This window comes from Plecotus auritus (assembly GCF_963455305.1).
Source record: "Plecotus auritus genome assembly, chromosome: 8".
In the NCBI taxonomy this organism is placed as follows: Eukaryota; Metazoa; Chordata; class Mammalia; order Chiroptera; family Vespertilionidae; genus Plecotus; species Plecotus auritus.
The window spans coordinates 94,029,097-94,048,233 of NC_137782.1; the positions used below are offsets into that span (position 1 = coordinate 94,029,097).

The following is a 19,137-nucleotide window of genomic DNA, read 5'->3' on the forward strand; positions in this document are numbered from 1 at the left end:
CTATGAACCAGAAAGTCATGGTTCAATTCCCGGTCAGGGAGCATGCCTGGCTTGATCCCCAGTGTGGGGTGTGCAGGAGGCAACCAATCAATGATTCTTTCTTATCATTGATGTTTATATCTCTCTCACCCTCTACCTTCCTCTCTGAAATCAATGAAAACATATTAATTTTTTTAAAGAAAACTAGGATAATTTGATCATCAAAAAGGATGGCTGCAATGGATGAAAACATCTAATATGCTAAAATTCACAGGTTCATAACAATACTCAAACAAATTTTTAAAACCTAATTGGTAACCTTTGTAGATTATTAGGACACCAACTAATTATTCTAGAAACTGATAAAGGGGGAAGTAAAGCATTTATACTGTCTTCCCTGGACAAACTGATTTTTAGGGTTACCAAATAGCTGAGGGAGAAATTCTTTATAGAAGAATCCCAGCTATGAAATGAAGAAGAAATGATGGGATTTGAGCATCACAAGTTTACAGCCTCTAATGAAATCCTGGATGTGGCAATGATCACCCATGGCTGCTCCTGGTTGATGGGGATTTCATAATGAACAGGGAAGGCTGACAACACCTGCACCCAGCGACCACACAGCTCTCTGCTCCCTGACTTGATGCTGGCAAAAACACAGCAGCATCCAGAACATATGCTCACTGTATGATACAGACATCTGACAGAGCCTCTAAATTGCCCACAGTGTGGGAAATACTGAGAATGGAGGAACATCTCGAACAACATGATGGGGACAAGATCAGCCAGATCCCAAGTGCGGGAAATCTGACAGGACTAATGGCCCAGTTTCTTCAACAAATAAATAGCAGGAAAAAAGGGAGAGAGACCTTTATAAATTAAGAGAGATTGAAAGACATGTCAACTAAATCCAAGTATGAACTTGTGTGTCGTCTGATTTGAACAGATTATCTGCAAAACCAGATTTATGAGAAAACTGGGGAAATTTGAACAATGTCTAGATAACAGATGATATTAAGAAACTACTGATAATTTTTACACTTGTGATAATGGCACTGTCATTATGTTTTTAAAGTGTCTATATTTCTCAGAGTGTAATACTAAAGCATTCATAGCTGAAATGATACAGTGTCTGGGAACTGCTTTTATTTGGGTTGGATTTATGTTGGTAAGCGAAATGAAGAAAGACTGGTCAAATGCTAATGATAGTGAAGCTAGGGAACAGTACATGAGCATTCATTTTAATATTTTCTCTACTGCTATGTGTGTTTGGAAATTTCCATAATAAAAAGTAAAAAAAAAAAAAAAAAAAGCCGAAACCGGTTTGGCTCAGTGGATAGAGCGTCGGCCTGCGGACTGAAGGGTCCTGGGTTCGATTCCGGTCAAGGGCATGTACCTTGGTTGCGGGCACATCCCCAGTGGGAGGTGTGCAGGAGGCAGCTGATCGATGTTTCTCTCTCAATGATGTTTCTAGCTCTCTATCCCTCTCCCTTCCTCTCTGTAAAATATCAATAAAATATATTTAAAAAAAAAAAAAAAGCATCTCATAATAATAATAACAGGTGTTGTCTACCTTCCTAAGTGATTAGAGGGACAGGACACAAACAGATCTTTTGTGCCCAAATCACCTAACTCTAAGAAGCTGCTTTCTGAATGATGAAGATCAGTTAAGTAAGACTAAAGAGAATTTGCTACAGAGATCTTAAGGTTACAATTTTTACCTGATTGTTTCGATCGGTGAGGTACCGCACTACAATAGGTATGAGATATTCAGAGAACACCATTGAAAAATTTGACCTGTTTTCTTGTAAAAAAATGGCAATAGGAGGAATCTGTTCCATCAGTTCAGTCCGCACTGTGGGCTCTGCAGCAATAAAAAACAACAAAGAAAAGAATTATATAAGACTACGTCAAGCATCTTATTTAGTACATACTGATAGTTTCTAGCTTTTCTTACTAAAATACTTTATCAAAAAAATTAGACAAATGCAGTTTAAAAATCATTTCCCATTCAGAGTATTTATGCTACAGACAGGCTTAAAAAGCTAATAAGCTATATGGCAATATAAAAACATAAAAAGAAGAGAGAATGACAACTCTATTATAACAAGCAATATATAAATCGAGGAGGGTGCAAGAAGTCTGCATGCTGGGCCAGCGTCCAAAAGCCATTACAACTAATGGCATATATGCCAGACCTATGGGTTGTGCTTATTTAAATTCCAGCCAGAATGTATACATTATAAATAATTCTTTCATAAATGCACTCCCCCACAATCCACGCATCCCAATTATTTCTAAGGCAAAGCATTAAACAAAAGAGCAGCTTGAGCGCCAATATACCACATTAAATTTAACACAAATATATAATTGCTTCAGTGCTGTAAATGGTGACTCATTTATAAAGAGAATCCATTTAATGACTCAAAACATCCACTTGGGCCTTTTTAAAAGCATTGTGTCATAGTCTTATGAATATTTTAAACTAATATGGGAACTATATGGAAGGCTTATTTTTCCATTTTCAGTTAAAATGATCAAAACCTAGAGCAAATCTAAGATTTCTGAAACTTTCTGAAGCTGTTCACCAGTCATTATAAATGGGGCGTGTAGTTGTCAGTACTGGCAAACACACTACTCAGTCACCTGACTCATCTGTTCAAGGTGAGGGTTTTATCTCAGTGTCTACCGTACAGCAGTGTGCTTTTCTTCCACGATAGCAATCATGGAGGTAGAAAGAGAAAGAAAAATCAAGATTAGTCTACAAAGATCAGAGGTGAGGGAAAGTAATGACTGGATTGTTATAATCTTTCTTTTGATTGGCTATTTCTTAGCAACCAATAGTCTGGCAGAACTTGTGAAATACAAAAGGCCTAACTGCCAGGGCAAAGAGCATTCATAGCCGTTAGTCATTCTCATTTCCTGAAAATAAGGATCATCTGATGCCAAAAAAGACACCCATTCTTCATGGCAAAATCCATTCATGGGTAGACATTGCTTTAAATTTATTGATTAACAAGCAGAGTTTTTTATGTTAGCTATCATTGGTTATAAACAATTTCTTGGAAATGAGCAAGTAAAATGTGAAAGTATATACTCCTTGTACAAACCTGCATCTTCTGACAATCTGACCACAATTGCCATGACCGTTAAGAAGTCTTCTTCATCGTTACCAAAGTCCCTGAAGATATCAAGTAGCCCTCTGGCAATAATCTGACTGTAGAGACGAGAAATGATACAACAGTTACATGGACAACACTGACTGCTAGGTTGCAGGCTATAGGCAGATCATACAACCAGGGAGCAAAGGAAAGTGTGTGACCTCCATCCAGAGGGGAGGAAGTGTCCAGGAATGTCCAAAGATAATCATTCCAATGTGGGTCAACAGCCTACAACAGGGGTGGGCAAACTTTTTGACTCGAGGGCCACAATGGGTTCTTAAACTGGACCGGAGGGCCGGAACAAAAGCATGGATGGAGTGTTTGTGTGAACTAATATAAATTCAAAGTAAAGGAGCGGAGGGGAGAGCAAGAGAACCGGATAGAACAGCCGGATCCGGCCCGCGGGCCATAGTTTGCCCACGGCTGGCCTACAGGGATGGGACCGTGTCTTCTAATCTGGTGGTCACTGAAGGTTTAAACTGTCCACTTGGGACAAAGGAAACCCTCTACTCCTTTTCTGACTGATTCTTCAGACCTAGACAGATTTGGAAGGCAGGCCCCATGACATGGGAGGGAATTAAGTGACCAATAAAAGCAGAAGGAAGAGCCCAAAGAGACATTGATGGCCACCTCTGTTTGAAATGCTCTCTATCCACTAGATGCCAGCAGCATTCTCACCCCATGATGTGACAACCAAAAAGGTCTCCAGGGCAGTGGAGCAAAATCACCGCTGGTTGAGAACCAGCACATTAAAGGGCGCTGGGCAAAAGCTATACGGAAACTCTCTGCACTACCCTGCAGATCTTCTGAAAATATTTCAAAATTAAGGGTAAAGACATAACAAAACACAAAGACCAAAAAAAGCCACAATGTGGTAACACTACACCCACTACAAGAACTCAAATAGTGAGAGTACCTGGTACTGGTACTAGATGTAAAGATATAAAGCAACAGAAACACACTGACATTGTCAGAGAGAATGCAAAACAGCACATGTGATCTGGAAAACAATTTGAGAGTTTCTCAAAAAGTTAAACGTACATTTATTATTCTCTTGGGTATTTATTTACCCAAATAAAATGAAAAAGTATGTCCACACAAAAACTTGTACACAAATGTCCATATTAGCATTTTTTTGTAATAGCCACACAATGGAAAGCTCCCAATGCTTGTCAACAAGGGCTATCCACACAATGGAATATGACTCAGCAATTAAAAGGTCTGAACTACTGGTAACCAAAGGCACAAATATCAAATGCATTTTGCTAAGTAAGAAAAAGCAGCCACACAGAAAAGACTACATACCACATGATTTCATATATATGAAATTCTAAAAACCTTAGCATCCAAAAACAAGTCAGAGATTGCCTGGGCCAATGGTGGTGAGGAAGGAAGGGGGTGATGGAAATGTTCAAACTTCACCACGGTGATGGCTGCATGACTGTGTACATTTACCCAAACTCATCTCACTGGATGCTTTAAGTGGGTGAATTTTATTGCATGAAAAATAGGCCTCAATAAAGCTATTTTATACAAAGACATGGAGGAGGGGACATTCAGTGCAATCAGCAGTGGCTTATGGTGACCTGGAGGACTCGGTGAGCGAGAAGAGGGACTGGCAAATAGAAAGGGGCCCCTGCTTGCCTATCTCTGTCCTCTGACTACCTGACTATCCAGGAACAACAAACATCACTTCTGGCTGTTCATCTGGAGAACTAGCTAAAGCCAAAAAGCCACCTTGATTTTTAGGAAAAGGCTAGAAATGTGAATTCAAAGAGGCAGTCTTGGCCTGCATACTACAGGAAGAAATCCATCAACTCCAGCCTGCCTGTAGAGAGACTTATACCACTCCTGGGATGAAAGGTCGAGATCTGGCAGCCAGGAGGTTTGGGAAAGTCGAAATAGACACTATAACGTCCCTGATTACATTTCACTGGACCACATTCATGTCAGCCTCCCCTGGGAAATCAAGCAACCAAGATCCCCAATCTGCTTCTAGGGCCATAGCACAGATAGACAGATCTGCATCCAGCCTCAAGTGGTCACAGGGGACCTGCCCTCTTAAGGAAGCGTGGAAAGAGTGAGAAAGAACCCTGAACAGGGACAAATGTACCACAGTGACCAGATGGGAGGGAGCTAAAGGCACAAAGCCATTGTTGCTTTGGGCACCAATGCTTTGGAAAATCTGGCTTCTTTATGTTGCCGTGACCTGGAGAGGTCAGAGTAAGAGGAGCAGAGTCCAAAAGCATCAGCCTCAATACTTCCCCTGTCAGCAATGCTAATGAGATGAGAGCAGAGAGGACAACCTTGCATGCCTCAGAAAAGTGTCATGAAGAGTAAATGAGATTATGCGTCAGAAGCTCATAGCACGGTACTAAGCACATGATAAGCCCTCGAGGGTGTCAGCCATCAGTATTACAATATAAGCAAAGAATTGCAATCAAAATGTCTATCAAAAGAAGCTTAAATGAATTATGATATATCTATGCACTGACATACTATACAACCATTTTTATTTATTTATTTTTATTACTATTTTAAATTCTCACCTGAGGACATGCTTAGAGAGAGGGAGAAAGAGAAACATCGATGTGAGAGAATCAGTTGCCTCACACACATGCCCCAACTGGGGGATCAAACCCACAACCCAGGCATGTGCTCTGACAGGGAATAGAACCAGCAACCTTTCAGTGCACAGGACGATGCTCAACCAATTGAGGCACTCCAACTGGGCTGTACAACCATTTTTAAAGGTGCCGTGGATATGCACTGAATTAAAGAGATGTCAGGCTACAATAAATGAAAAGGCAAGGTAAAGAATTTTACATATGGTATGAGTCCGTTTCTTAACACAAATTGTATTTATGTATATATGTGCAAAACATGTACACATAAAGACATATATACATATATACACATATACATACATATATATACACACACACATACATACATATATACTCACTTAGAAGAATACACACTGAACTGTTCCCAGTCATTATCTAAGACTAGTAAGGAGAGGAAACTCTCACTCTTGAACACCTAAAATTGCAAAATGTTTCAACAAGTAAGTATTATTTTCATGGATTTTTTTAAACTATAAAGAAGGAGGATGGCTTAACTTTACATGGCAATGTTCCCTGGAAATGTAACCATGGAAGTAAGCCTTCCTGTCTTTGTCCCTTCTTTCCCTCACCCAACTCACGCAGTTACATTCATGAGTTCAGCCCAACTGGCTCCAGACTCAGGGCAATAAGCTTGGGGTACAGAGACGAGAAGGTTCCAGGTCCTGCCTGAAGAAGCTCACAGTCAACGCACATAAGTAGACCAGAACACCAAGGGTGATGAACAGTGACAAGGTCCTTAAGACAGAGAAGAACATGGAGGAGCGCTGGAAAGATGAGATTGAGGATGAGCAGGGGTCAGGCTTCCAGAGAGCCAAGGAAGGGTGAGGACATGGGGTCCAAATGTCGAACACCTCAGACTAAGACTTCAAGATAAGTGTGGTTATCCCCAGCTGGTTTGGCTCAGTGGATAGAGCAGCCTTGGGCAAACTACGGCCCACGGGCCGGATCCGGCTGTTCTATCCGGTTCTCTTGCTCTCCCCTCCACTCCTTTACTTTGAATTTATATTAGTTCACACAAACACTCCATCCATGCTTTTGTTCCGGCCCTCCGGTCCAGTTTAAAAACCCATTGTGGCCCTCGAGTCAAAAAGTTTGCCCACCCCTGGGATAGAGCGTCGGCCCATGGACTGAAGGGTCTGGGTTCCATTCCAGTCAAGGGCACATACCTCGGTTGCAGGCTCGTGTGGGAGACAACCAATCGATGTCTCTCTCACACCAATGTTTCTCTGTCTCTCGCCATCCCTTCCACTCTCTCTAAAAATCAATGGAAAAATATGCTCGGGTGAGGACTAACAACAACAAAAAAGGTAAGTGTGGTTAATATGCTGAAGGTCTACTGTTAGGTTTAGACATGCTTGGATAGTTAAGGACTACAGGAACTCCGTACATTCTGCTCAATTTTTCTATAAACCTAAAATTGCTCACAAAATAAGTCTATTAAAGAGAGAGAGAAAAAAGAAAGTGAAATGAAGACTTTTTCAGACAAACAGAAGCTGTGAGAATTCACTGCCAGCAGCCTTGTACTAATAGGAACTGTTAAAGAAAGTTCTGGAGGCAAAAGGATACCTGATGGGAATGGGTATTTTACAAAAAGAAATAAAAAGTATGAAAATGGTAAAAAAATGATGGCAAAGATAAAAAACATTTTTTTCTCATTTTAATTGACTTCCTAAAGCAAACATAGGACAAGGTAGTGTAGGGTTTATGACATGTGTAGAAGTAAAATGCAGGAAAACAACAGCAGAAAAGATGGAGAGAGGAAGTAGAAATATACTGCTGTAAGGTTCTTACACGGTTTCTTGCACTATATGCAAAGTGGTATAATTTTGTCTGAACATATGTTGTGATAAGTTAAAGAAGTATATTATAGGCCAGCTGGCATGGCTCCATGGTTGAACATCAGCTTGTGAACCAGGAGGTCATGATTCGATTCCTGGTCAGGGCATATGCCTTGGTTGCAGGCTCGATCTCCAGTGTGGGGCATGCAGGAGACAGCCGATCAATGATCCTCTCTTATCATTGATGTTTATATCTCTCCCTCTCCCTTTCTCTCTGAAATCAATAAAAATATATATTTTTTAAAAAGAAGTATATTATAATTCCTAAAACAATCAATAATATTTTTTAGAAAAGGTATAACTAATAAGCCAATCATGGAGATCAACTGGAATTATTTTTGAAAATTAGTTTTTCTCAAAAAGGTAGGAAAACAGCAAGAAGAATACAGTGAGACAAATAGAAAACAAATAGCAAGATGATATATTTAAATCAAGCCATATAAACAGTAACATCAAGTGTAAATGATCTAAACATTCAAACTAAAAGGCAGAAATTATTAAATTGGATTTTTTAAAAAGCAACACCCAGCCAACTATAATAATGACACTTTAAATATAAGGCATAGATAGGTTAAAAATAAGTGGACAGAAATGCACCATACAGACACTAAACCAAGCTGGATTGTATATATTAGTATCAGAAAAACGAGTATTACCAGGGATAAAGAGGGACATTACACAGTGATAAAGAGAGCAATTTATTCAAGAAAACAGAGCAATATTCAAAGTGTATGCACTCAATAACAAAGCTTCAAAATACACAAAGTAAAAACTGTTAGAATTGAAAGAAAAATAGATATGTTCATAATCAGAGGTGCAGATTCCAACATTCCTCTCAGTAGTTGACAGAACATAAATAAAAAGATAGAAGACATGAACAGTTTTCAACCAGCGTGACCTAATGGATATTTTTATAAGATATTCCACCCAAAAACATTGGGATGTACATTCTTTCTAAGTGCACATGGAACATTGACCAAATTAGAGCAGGTGGAACCATAAAATAAATCTCAACAAATTTGCCCTGGCCAGTTTTTCTCAGTGATTAGAACAACAGAAGGGTCATGGGTTCGATTCCCAGTCAAGGGTACATACCTCAGTTGCAGGATTGATCCCCAGCCCCATCGGGACATGTGCAGGAGGCAACCAATTAATGTGTCTCTCTCACATCAATGTTTCTCTCTCTCTCTATCTCTCTCTCCTTCTCTCTCTCTCTCTTTCACCCCCCTCCTCTTGCCTTCTCCTCCACTCTCCCCACCCTCAAAAAAAAAAAATCAATGGGAAAAAATATCCTCAAGTGAGGATTAAAAAAACCCGCAACAACTTTGAAAAAGAGAAATAATACAAAGTATGTTCTCTGATAAAAAAAACAAAAAACTTAAACTAAGAATCAAATAACAGAAAAATATTTGGAAAACCCTCAAATATTTAGAAATTAAACAACACTTGTAAATAACTCACTGGTTAAAGGAAAAAATCATTATGGGCACTTAAAATACTTTATACTGAAAAGTAATGAAATATGACATATCAGAACTTAAGGATGAAAATAACATAATACTTAAGTACTTATATTTAATAGCAGTCTTACAATGTAAAATTCAGGTGTTACAAAAGAAAGGCAAATAAATAAATAAATAAAGAGTTAAGCATCCCTCACAAGAAGAAAAAAGAACAGCAATTAAATTGCCCCAAAAAAATCTCCAAGGAAGAAAATGATGTAGATTAGAGCAGAAAATATTTAACTAGAAAATAAATATACGATAGAGAATATCAAAGCCAAAACTTGATGCTCTGAAATAACTAATAAAGTTAATAATCCTCTGATAAGAATTATCTAGGGGGAAAAAATAGGAAAGGCAACAATAAGCAATAACAGGTTGGGAAATGGGGCCATACTACAGATATCATGGACAATAGAGAGAAAATTACCACTTCCCAACACATAATGAAATAACAGACCTAAGCAGTGATTATTTGAGACCACTAACATCATTAGAAGAAGGTTAGTGAGGAATTTTACAATGAAAGCATCCAACACCTGTGCCCACGGCTCAATAGTAACATCTCTAAAAGTAAGGCAGCCAGACGTTGTTTCCTGATGTTCTGTAATAAGTACATAAAACAACATATGAAGTAATGTTTACAAACAAAACTTGATGGAGAGCATTATGCTAAGTGAAATAAGCCAGTCAGAGAAAGACAAGTACCATATGATTTCACTCATATGTGGAATCTAATGAACAAAATGAACTAACAGGCAAAATAGAGACAGACTCATAGAGAGGAGGTAGACAGCTGTCATGGGCGGAGAGCGGGGGCGGCTGTGTGTGGGCGGTGGAGGGATTGAGCACAAAAAGAAAGAGAAAAAGCCATGGACACAGACAACAGTGGTGTGATTGCTGGGGGGAGGGGAGCTGAGGAAGGTGGAGGAAGGTATAGAGGGGGTAAATGGTGATGGATATAGACTTGACTTGGGGTGGTGAACATACAATACAGTGTACAGATGATATGTTGTAGAACTGTGCACCTGAACACTGTATAATTGTGTTAACCAGTGTCACCCTAATAAATTCAACAAAAAGGAAAAAATATAAATTAAAAAATTAAATAAATAAGAAAAACAAGATTTGAAGCAGAATCTAATCAAGTCTCCAAATGTAATTTTCAGTTTACAGAAAAAAAAAGGGGACATGTTAAATTACACTGTGAGAATAATGACCACCAAATCCAAACTGTGGAAAATTCTACAAGACTAGTGACCCCTTCAATACATAAATGATGTAGGGAGAAGATGAGAGGAGTAACCAATTAGAGATTTAAAGAGATTTAAGATCAAAAGGAGAAAACTGTAAAAAAAAACACAAAAAACTGACTTCAGAGACACATCGACCTAATGAAATGTGTGGACCTTATTTGGATCATGATACAAACCAACCAACCATAAAAAGACAGTTTGAGACAGCCAGGGAAAACTGGACATGGACTGGTGGGCTAGACGGCATTACTGCTAATTTGGCTGAGTGTGATAATAACACTGCAATTAGGTTTAAGTCTCACTGGATAGAATGATATAATGTCTCCGATTTCCTTTACAATACACCAGCATAACTGCACAAAACTTATACAGAGAAAATGGTCACCTTTTATTAGGGTTTTCAGAAAACCTAAATAAATGGAAAAATATAACATGTTTATGGATTGGAAGTCTACATATTGTTAAGAGGGCAACGGTCTCCAAATTACCTGCAGGTTCTATGCAAACCCAATCAAAATCCTAGTAGATGTTTTGTTTTGTTTTATGAGGATCTGATGAGCTTATTTTGAAACATATGGAAATGCAAAGGCTTGGGAATAACAAGTCATGCCCTGGCCAGTGTGGCTCAGTTGGCTGGAGCTTCATCCCATGCACTGAAAGGTTGCTGATTCGATTCCCAGTCAGGGCGATTCCCAGTTGGGTTTCAGGCTCAATCCCCAGCAAGGGCATGCAGGAGGCAGCCGATCAATGTTTCTCTCCCAAACTGATGTTTCTCTCTTCCTCCCTCTCTAAAATCAATAAAAAAACTTTTAAAAAAAATAACAAGTCACATCAAAGAAGAAAAACAAGGTGGGAAGTCTTACTCAATCAAATATCAAGACTTAACTACAAATCTAAAGTAATCAAGATGGTATGGTGTTGGCTGAGGAGAGACAGACCACTAGAAGAGGACTCAGTCCAGACAAAAACTGTCATAAACAGGTACTGGATTATAACAGAGGAGGCACCCTAGAACACTGGGGAAAGAATGTGTTTTTGATAAGCGGTATTGTGACAATTACAGAAATGAAGCTGGACACCACTTACACACACTGAACCAAAATAAAAATCAGATAGATTATAGGCCTAAATGTGAAAGAATAAAAACTAAAGTCTTTAGAGCAATATAAAAGAATATGTTTAAGATATTAGGGTGAAGGAAGACATTTTTTAAAAGCTTCAAAATGTACTAAGGGTCAAGGAAAATGTGGATAAATGTAACTACATGGAAATGAATAGCTCTGGTCACAAAAAGGACACCACAAGGAGAGCTGAAACTCAAGCTACAGGGTGAGGGAAGATGGTTACCATACAGAACTGACGAAGGTTTGAAATCTAGAATACACAAAGAATCTGTACAAATCAACAGGAAAAAGACAGACAATCTATCTCCCCATCCCCAACAAAAAATTTAAAAAGGCACTTCACAAAAAAGAAAAATAAAGAAATATAGAAGTCCAACAAACATATGAAAAGGTGTTCAAACTTCTAAGTAAGGAAAACGTAAATTAAAATCACAATGCGATATTGTTATATATACACAACCACACTGCCAGATTGGCTGAAAATTTTAAAGCTGGCATTACCAACTGGCAGATAAATTGTGGGACAAAGGTAGGACTGTAAACTGATGCACCCACTTTGGAAAACTGGCATTGTCACTAAAGTAGGTTAGGGTGCTCATCACACAGTAGTTCTCTCCTGGGTATACAGAAATGCCTACAATGTGCACCCAGACACAAAACCGTTCATAATAGTGAGAAAACAACAGTAGATGGGAAAATGTCAGAACACTGTTGTAAAAGAAGCAACTCAAACTATATGTAAAACCACAAAGTAACATATCCTACAGGATTTCATATATGTCAAGTTCAGAAACAATAAAATAAAATTATATCATCTGAAGGTATATATTTAGGTGCTAAAAGTGAAAGAAAATTAAGGATGTGATGAAGATAAAAGTCAGATGGTGGGTACTGCTGGGCAGGAGGAAGTGATGATCAGGAATTGGGGGCAGACTTTAAGGATGACTTGAGTAATGGCTACATAGGTACTTGCTTCATAAAAATGCCTTAGACTTTACATGTATATTTTATCCAATTATCTGTGTCATATTTCACAATAACAGAAGTTTTACAGAAAATTAAAGAAAAGAGATTAAAGAAGAAAAATCATCGGATAATCTCAATAGATGTGAAAGAAGCATTATATAAAATTCAGACTTCATTGAGGATTTTTAAAACTCTTAGTAAGTTTATTCTATAAAGTAAATTACCTGTACTCTTCACAGATGTCAACTATATCATGAAAGGCAAACAAAGACTGAAAAACTATTAGAGATTCAAAGAGACTAAAGAAACATAAAAGTTAAATGCAATATGTGATGCTGGATTGGATTTTGGACCTAAAACCCAAACAGAAAACCTAATTTTATATATATATATATCCCAACCAGTGTGGCTAAGTGGTTGAGTATTGATCTATGAACCAGAAGGTCATGGCTCGATTCCTGGCCAAGGCACATGCCTGGGTTGTGGGCTCAGTCCCCAGTAGGGGGTGTGCAGGAGGCAGTTGGTCAATGATTCCCTCTCATCATTGATGTTTCTATCCCTCTTCTTCTCCCTTCCTCTCTGAAATCAATAAAAAATATTTTTATTAGGACAACTGGAAAATTTTGATTGAAATCTTTATATTAGACAATATTATTGGGTCAAAGTTAAATTTCCTCATCTTTATCATTGTACTGTGATTATACAAGTGAATGGTGAATGTCCTTGTTCTTAGAAAAATGCACAATTAAGTATTTAGAGGAAAGGCAACATGGTATATACAACTTACTCTCAAAAATAAAAGTAAAACTATAGAGAGAATAAAAAATCAAATGTGGCAAAATGTTAACAATAGATGAATCTGAGTAAAAGACATACAATAATTGTTTCTATTCTTGAAACTTTTCTGTGTGAAATTATTTCTAAAAGTCTGAAAATAACCTCTTAGCCCTGGCCAGTGTGGCTCAGTTGGTTGGAGCATTGTCCCATGCACGGAAAGGTCACAGGTTTGATTCCCAGTCAGGGCACATTCCTGGGTGGTGGGTTCGATCCCCAGTCCAGGTGCATGTAGAACAAGGGGGGCGGACTTACTCTACCTGACACCTTTAAGACAAAGGTGGCAATGAAGAGCTCAGATAACAGGTAGCATTTTCAATAAGTGGCACTGGGTCCACTGGATACCACATGAATGGAAATATGCTACCTTGCATTATACACAAACACAAAAAGCAATTCCAGGTGGACCATCAATCCGAATGTGGAAGGTAAAACAAAAAAACTTTGAGAAAGCAATATAAGAAAATATCTTGGTGGCCTTGGGGGAGGCAAATGTTTCTTATACATGACATGAAAAGCACTAACCATAAAAGAAAAAATGGATAGATCGTGAACTACATTTAAATTAAGAATTGCTCATCAAAAGACACCGTTCAGAGTACCATCATTTTCCGATCTGCAAAATTGGGATAATAACTGGACTCATTCAGTAGCAATTGCTGTGAGCCTGTGATGATTTAATAGATGTAAAGACATAGAATATAATTTTTTAAAGTTAGAGTGAATGGAAGGTAAGGAAAGAGACTCTGAGTGGCATCCAGTCTTTACAGAAGAATGGTGTCCTCGGGGGAAGGTACGAAGGAAGGCGGCAGGAAGAGGAGTCTAGAACGAGAGACATGCAATTGTCTGTAAGTGGAAGGAAAGGGTGAGTGTAATGGGTGGGAAGGAAGATGCAGACAGAGGTACATCTGATGGAGGGAATGGACAAGAAGAGAGGCACTCTCTCTGCAACAGGAGGGAAGGATCCTTTCAGATACAGATTGGGGCAGATTGGAAATTAAAAGACATGCCTGAGTTTCTGCTTTCTTTGTGAAACAAGAGTCAAGGTCATCTGCTGAGAGTAGGAGGCATAATCTTAGCCTGGAGTAGATTCCAGTCGGCACCACAAGGGATGACATCAGATGGGGCAGGACAAGCTGCAGGAAAGTCCCTGAAGCACAGCGCAGTCAATAGGACGAGCCAGCAAGACTCCAAGGGGTGTGTCCCAGTCACCCATGCACTCTAACTCTCCCAGTACTGCACATGGGAGAGAAGCCCAATTACAATCCTCATTATCTAAACACCATGAAATTTCACCCACACTCCCTTCCTGACTTACCAGGTGTTCAGTAAAACAATAATGAGAATAATGGAAAAGCCTAATATAAATGAACCCCAGCATCCTGGAGACAGCCCATAGGCCACCTCAAACATGAGTCCCCACAAAACTGTTACAGAGAAGTGACCACCAGTGTCAGCCTAAACCAGACACAACAAGGGGTGTGAACATGCGAAGGACAGGTGGAGCTTACCGGTTGAAGACGTTATCGCTGAAAGCATACTTCTCCAGGCGAGTGAGGGGAGGCAGGTTATCCTGGCCTGGGATGTCCAAGAAGGCTGTCACCCTCATGCTGTCACAGTCTGGGCCATAGTCTTCAAATCCATCTGAAGGAGAAGAGGGGAAAAATATACTCCTAAGTGTGCATTGACGGTGACAGGTCACACCTGGGCAGAGGCATGGCCTTGCAGCCTGCTGTGCACTTCCACAGCCATTTCCAGCTGAAGCCTCTGAGGACTGCAAAGTTGACCATCATCTGAAACAAAGGGAGGGTTCATCATCCAGGAGAAGGTGATGAGACCAGAGTCATAAAGAAAACAGAATGCCCTTCTAGTGCCCAACGGGTCCAACACCCTAGTCACCTCTCCTTGCGGATGGGGCACCCCTCTACCAGGGAACTCAGAAGCAAGTGACCAAAGAAGCTCACCTATGAAAATGGCCATGGAGTTCTGTGCAAACAGATTTAAAATTGTCAAAAGAAAAACAAGTTTGAGCCCGTAAGCAAGAATCTGACAGAAAGCATGCCCATGTCTTGTCTTGTCTTAAATGTGCCTGTCATACAGCTTCATCCACTCCATAACTCAATGCCCATGGACCCACACCCCTGGCTTGGCAACACCCAACCAGACCCTCCACGTGGATGTCTGCAAGCTCCTCTGACTCCCTCTAGCAAACAATGAGCACTAGTCACACAGGCTCTTCCTCCTCAATCCTGGGCTTTCCTTCATCCCCAGCTAAGAGCAGGCACCTCGTTCCATCCAATGGAGTGGGGTAGCTGAGCCCAGGGGCACTGAATTGGATCGAACCCCCCAACTACTACTTACCAGCTGTGTGACCAGAGGAAGTGACTTAACCTCTCCACGCATCCATGTTGTCCTATGGAGGCTGGCTATAAAACCTCACCCTCATCCCAACAGGATGTTGGGAAAATGAGTTCATGTGAGAAAACAGTTGTGGGAAGGGGCCTTCAGTTATGACGGGAGTGGGAGGAGGGGTTGTCATTCTTGAAAAATCAAAACCACAAGCCTGCCCTGGCTGGTGTTTCTCCGTGGTTAGCGCGTCGGTCCGCACACCGAAGGGTCATGGATTCAATTCCCGGTCAAGGGCACAGACCTGTGTTTCAGGTTCGCTCTTCATGGGGTGCATGTGGGAAGCAACCAGTCGATATGTCTCTTCCACCGATGTTTCTCTCTCTCTCTCCCTTCCCCCAACTTCCCTTCCACTCTCTCTGAAAAAGCAATGAAAAAAAAAATATCCTCAGATGAGGATTTAAAACAACAACAACAAAAACCTACAGGCCTGCATGACCTATGACTGTAGAGTCCAAATTTACACCACCTGCAAAGTGCAGGAGCCACACTGAGCTACTGGGAAGGTCACTGTCCAGATTTACTCCAATTTTGGCATCCTAGCAAGCAAAAAAAAGAAGCTGTTCTAAAGAGACTGTAACAATCCAATAAGCATGAAATTTCATGAAACAATCCTGCTGAAGATAAATAGGCAATAAAAATTTTCAAACTATAGCCAAAACCGGTTTGGCTCAGTGGATAGAGCGTCGGCCTGCGGACTCAAGGGTCCCAGGTTCGATTCCGGTCAAGGGCATGTACCTTGGTTGCGGGCACATCCCCAGTGGGGGGCGTGCAAGAGGCAGCTGATCGATGTTTCTCTCTCATCGATGTTTCTAACTCTCTATCCCTCCTCTCCCTTCCGCTCTGTAAAAAATCAATAAAATATATTTAAAAAAAAAAAAATTTTCAAACTATACATGGTTCCAAACTATCAAGAAGAGGAAGAGTTAGCAGACACAACAAATGAGAATTTGCACCTCAAGATTACAAATATTAGAAAAGCCGGACATGGATTATCAGTAGGATCAAAAAATAGATATCATAATGTCCTAGCCAGTTTGGCTCAGTGGACAGAGCATCAGCCTGAGGGCTGAAGGATCCTGGGTTCAATTCCCAGTCAAGGACATGTACCTCAGTTTGCTCGATCCCCGGCCCTGGTCGGGGTGCATGCAGGAGGTAACCAATCCATGTGTCTCTCTCACATCGATGTTTCTCTCTCTCTGTCTCTCCTCCTCACCTTCCACTCTCTCTTAAAAAAAAAAAAAATGGAAAAATATCTTCGGGTGAGGATTTTAAAAATATCCTATATAATAAAAGGCTAATATGCAAATTGTCCCCTCAGGAGTTTGACCTACCAGGAGTTCGACTGCCCACTATGATGTACACTGACCATCAGGGGGCGGCACAAAATGAAGGAAGGCCCTGGCCAGCAGCCAACAGCCAGGGGAAGGAAGGCCCCGGCTGGCAGCCGGAAGGCCCCAATTGGCCCTGATCGCTGGCCAGGCCTGGGGACCCAACCCATGCACGAATTTTGTGCACTGGGCCTCTAGTATATCTATCTATCTATCTATATAAAACCCTAATATGCAAATAGACCGAATGGCGGAACAACTGAATAACCAGTCACTATGATGTGCACTGACCACCAGAAGGCACACGTGGCAGGTGTCGGCTGTGGCGAGACAGTGGAGCAGGTGAGTGGGGGCACCAAACCAAGGCAGGGCGCTGGTTGCTGTCATTGGTGCAAGCCTCTGGTGGTTACTGAAAATCCTTTGCTCCTGCGTGCCGCAATCGTGCCCAGCGCTCGCACCTGCTGCTGGGGTCGCTGCTCCCACCCACTGCTGGTGCCCGGCGCCAGTCCTGATCGCTCAGCACCGTCAGTGGGTGCGAGCTGTAGCTGCTGGCCCCGATCGCCCCTGAGGGTTTCTCTACCCTCCCCTGCTCCTGAGGGGCGATCGGGGCAGCAGCCGCTGCTGGCATCGGCTGATGGTGCCGGTCCTGCTGGCGCCAACCCCAATTGCTCCACGCTGGCGCCAACCCCAATTGCTCCACGCTGTCAGCGGGTGCAAGCGGGGCCAGCGCCATCAGTGCGTGGGAGTGGTGGCAGCAGGAGCTGGGCTGCTGGCAGACAGGGGGCCTGGGGGCCGCAGCGGGAGGGGCTGGGTGGGGGCGCGGAGGATGAGCAGAGACCCGGCCCTGTGCCCACCGCAGCCTCGCGGCCCACAGTTCCTTTCAAGGTGCATGAATTTGTGCACTGGGCTCCTAGTATATAATTTTTTAAAAAAAGGAGAGTGTGGGGGTGGGAGGAACAAGCACATTTGAGAAAGAACCAAGTAGAAATGAAAAATAGAGACAATTTGATAAAAAAAAAAATTCAGTAGCAGGCTTAAATAGCAGTTTAGACACAGTTCAAGAGGGAGTTAGAGAGCTGGAAGACTGATCTGACAAATCACCCAGAACACTACACAAAGAAATAAAGAGTTGGAAAGTACTCAACAACAATTAAGACACATGAAAAATGGAGTGCTAAGGTCTAAAATAAATCCAATGGAAATTACAGAAAGAAGGGTTAGTGAAAATAGGAAGAGGCAATACTTAGAGATTATGGCTAAGAATGTCAGAATGGAAAAAAAAGTATGAATATCCAATTTGAAGAATTACAAATCCTAAACTGAATGATTAATAAATCAATGCTTAGATTGTAGAACACCAATGGCAAAAATATAAGCATCTAAAGAAAACAGAAATATCCTATCTAATAAAAAGGGAATATGCTAATTGACCATCACTCCATCACAAAGATGGCTGCACCCACAGCTGAGGCCAAGTTCCCATAAGGAGCCTTAACAAGCAATCAGCAGGGACCTGCGGCTGTGCCCTCCCCTGCCCTGTGGGGCTTGACAGGGGACCTCAAGGTGCGCTTTCTGTCCTGGTGCTGGGCTAGGGGACCTCAGGCTGTTCCCCCCGCCCCAGCACCAAACCGGGGGACCTCAGGCCGAGCCCCCCACCAGGTGGGGCTTGACAGCGGACTTCAGGCCGTGCCCCCCACCCCGGCACCAGGCTGGGGGACCTCAGACAGCACCCCCGTCTGGCAGGGCTTGACAGGGGACCTTAGGCCGTGCCCCCCACCCAACGGGGCTTGACGGGGGACCTCAAGGTGCACCCCCAGTGCTGGGTCGGGGGAACTCAGGCCATGCCCCCGCCCAGCGGGGCTTGACAGGGGACCTGAGGCTGTGCCCCCCTGCCGGTGGGACTTCACAGGGGAACTGAGGCTGGGCTCCCCTCCCGGTGCTGGGCTGGGGGACCTGAGGCTGTGCTGCCCCCCCCCACCTGGTGGGGCTTGATGGGGGACCTCAGGCCATGCACCCCCACCCAGCAGGGCTTGACAGGGGATCTCAAGGCACCCCCCTCCCACCCCGGTCTGGGCTGGGGGACCTCAGGCCATGACCCCCATCCTGGTGCCAG

The 19,137-nt window shown here is 41.9% G+C and overlaps 1 protein-coding gene across 4 annotated transcripts in view; it reads right to left on the minus strand.

Annotated features, from left to right (window-relative positions):
• The window catches only part of LOC308256769 (serine/threonine-protein phosphatase 4 regulatory subunit 1-like), an 81,980-nt gene that overhangs the window by 43,892 nt on the left and 18,951 nt on the right, over positions 1-19,137 (minus strand). For all 4 annotated transcript variants that reach the window (XM_080685032.1, XM_080685033.1, XM_080685034.1 and 1 more), the window contains 3 exons: positions 14,799-14,931; positions 3,090-3,196; positions 1,701-1,843 (listed from right to left, as the gene is read on the minus strand). In XM_080685032.1, the coding sequence (XP_080541158.1) occupies positions 1,701-1,843; positions 3,090-3,196; positions 14,799-14,931 (383 nt within the window). The remainder of the gene's footprint in view (positions 1-1,700; positions 1,844-3,089; positions 3,197-14,798; positions 14,932-19,137) is intronic.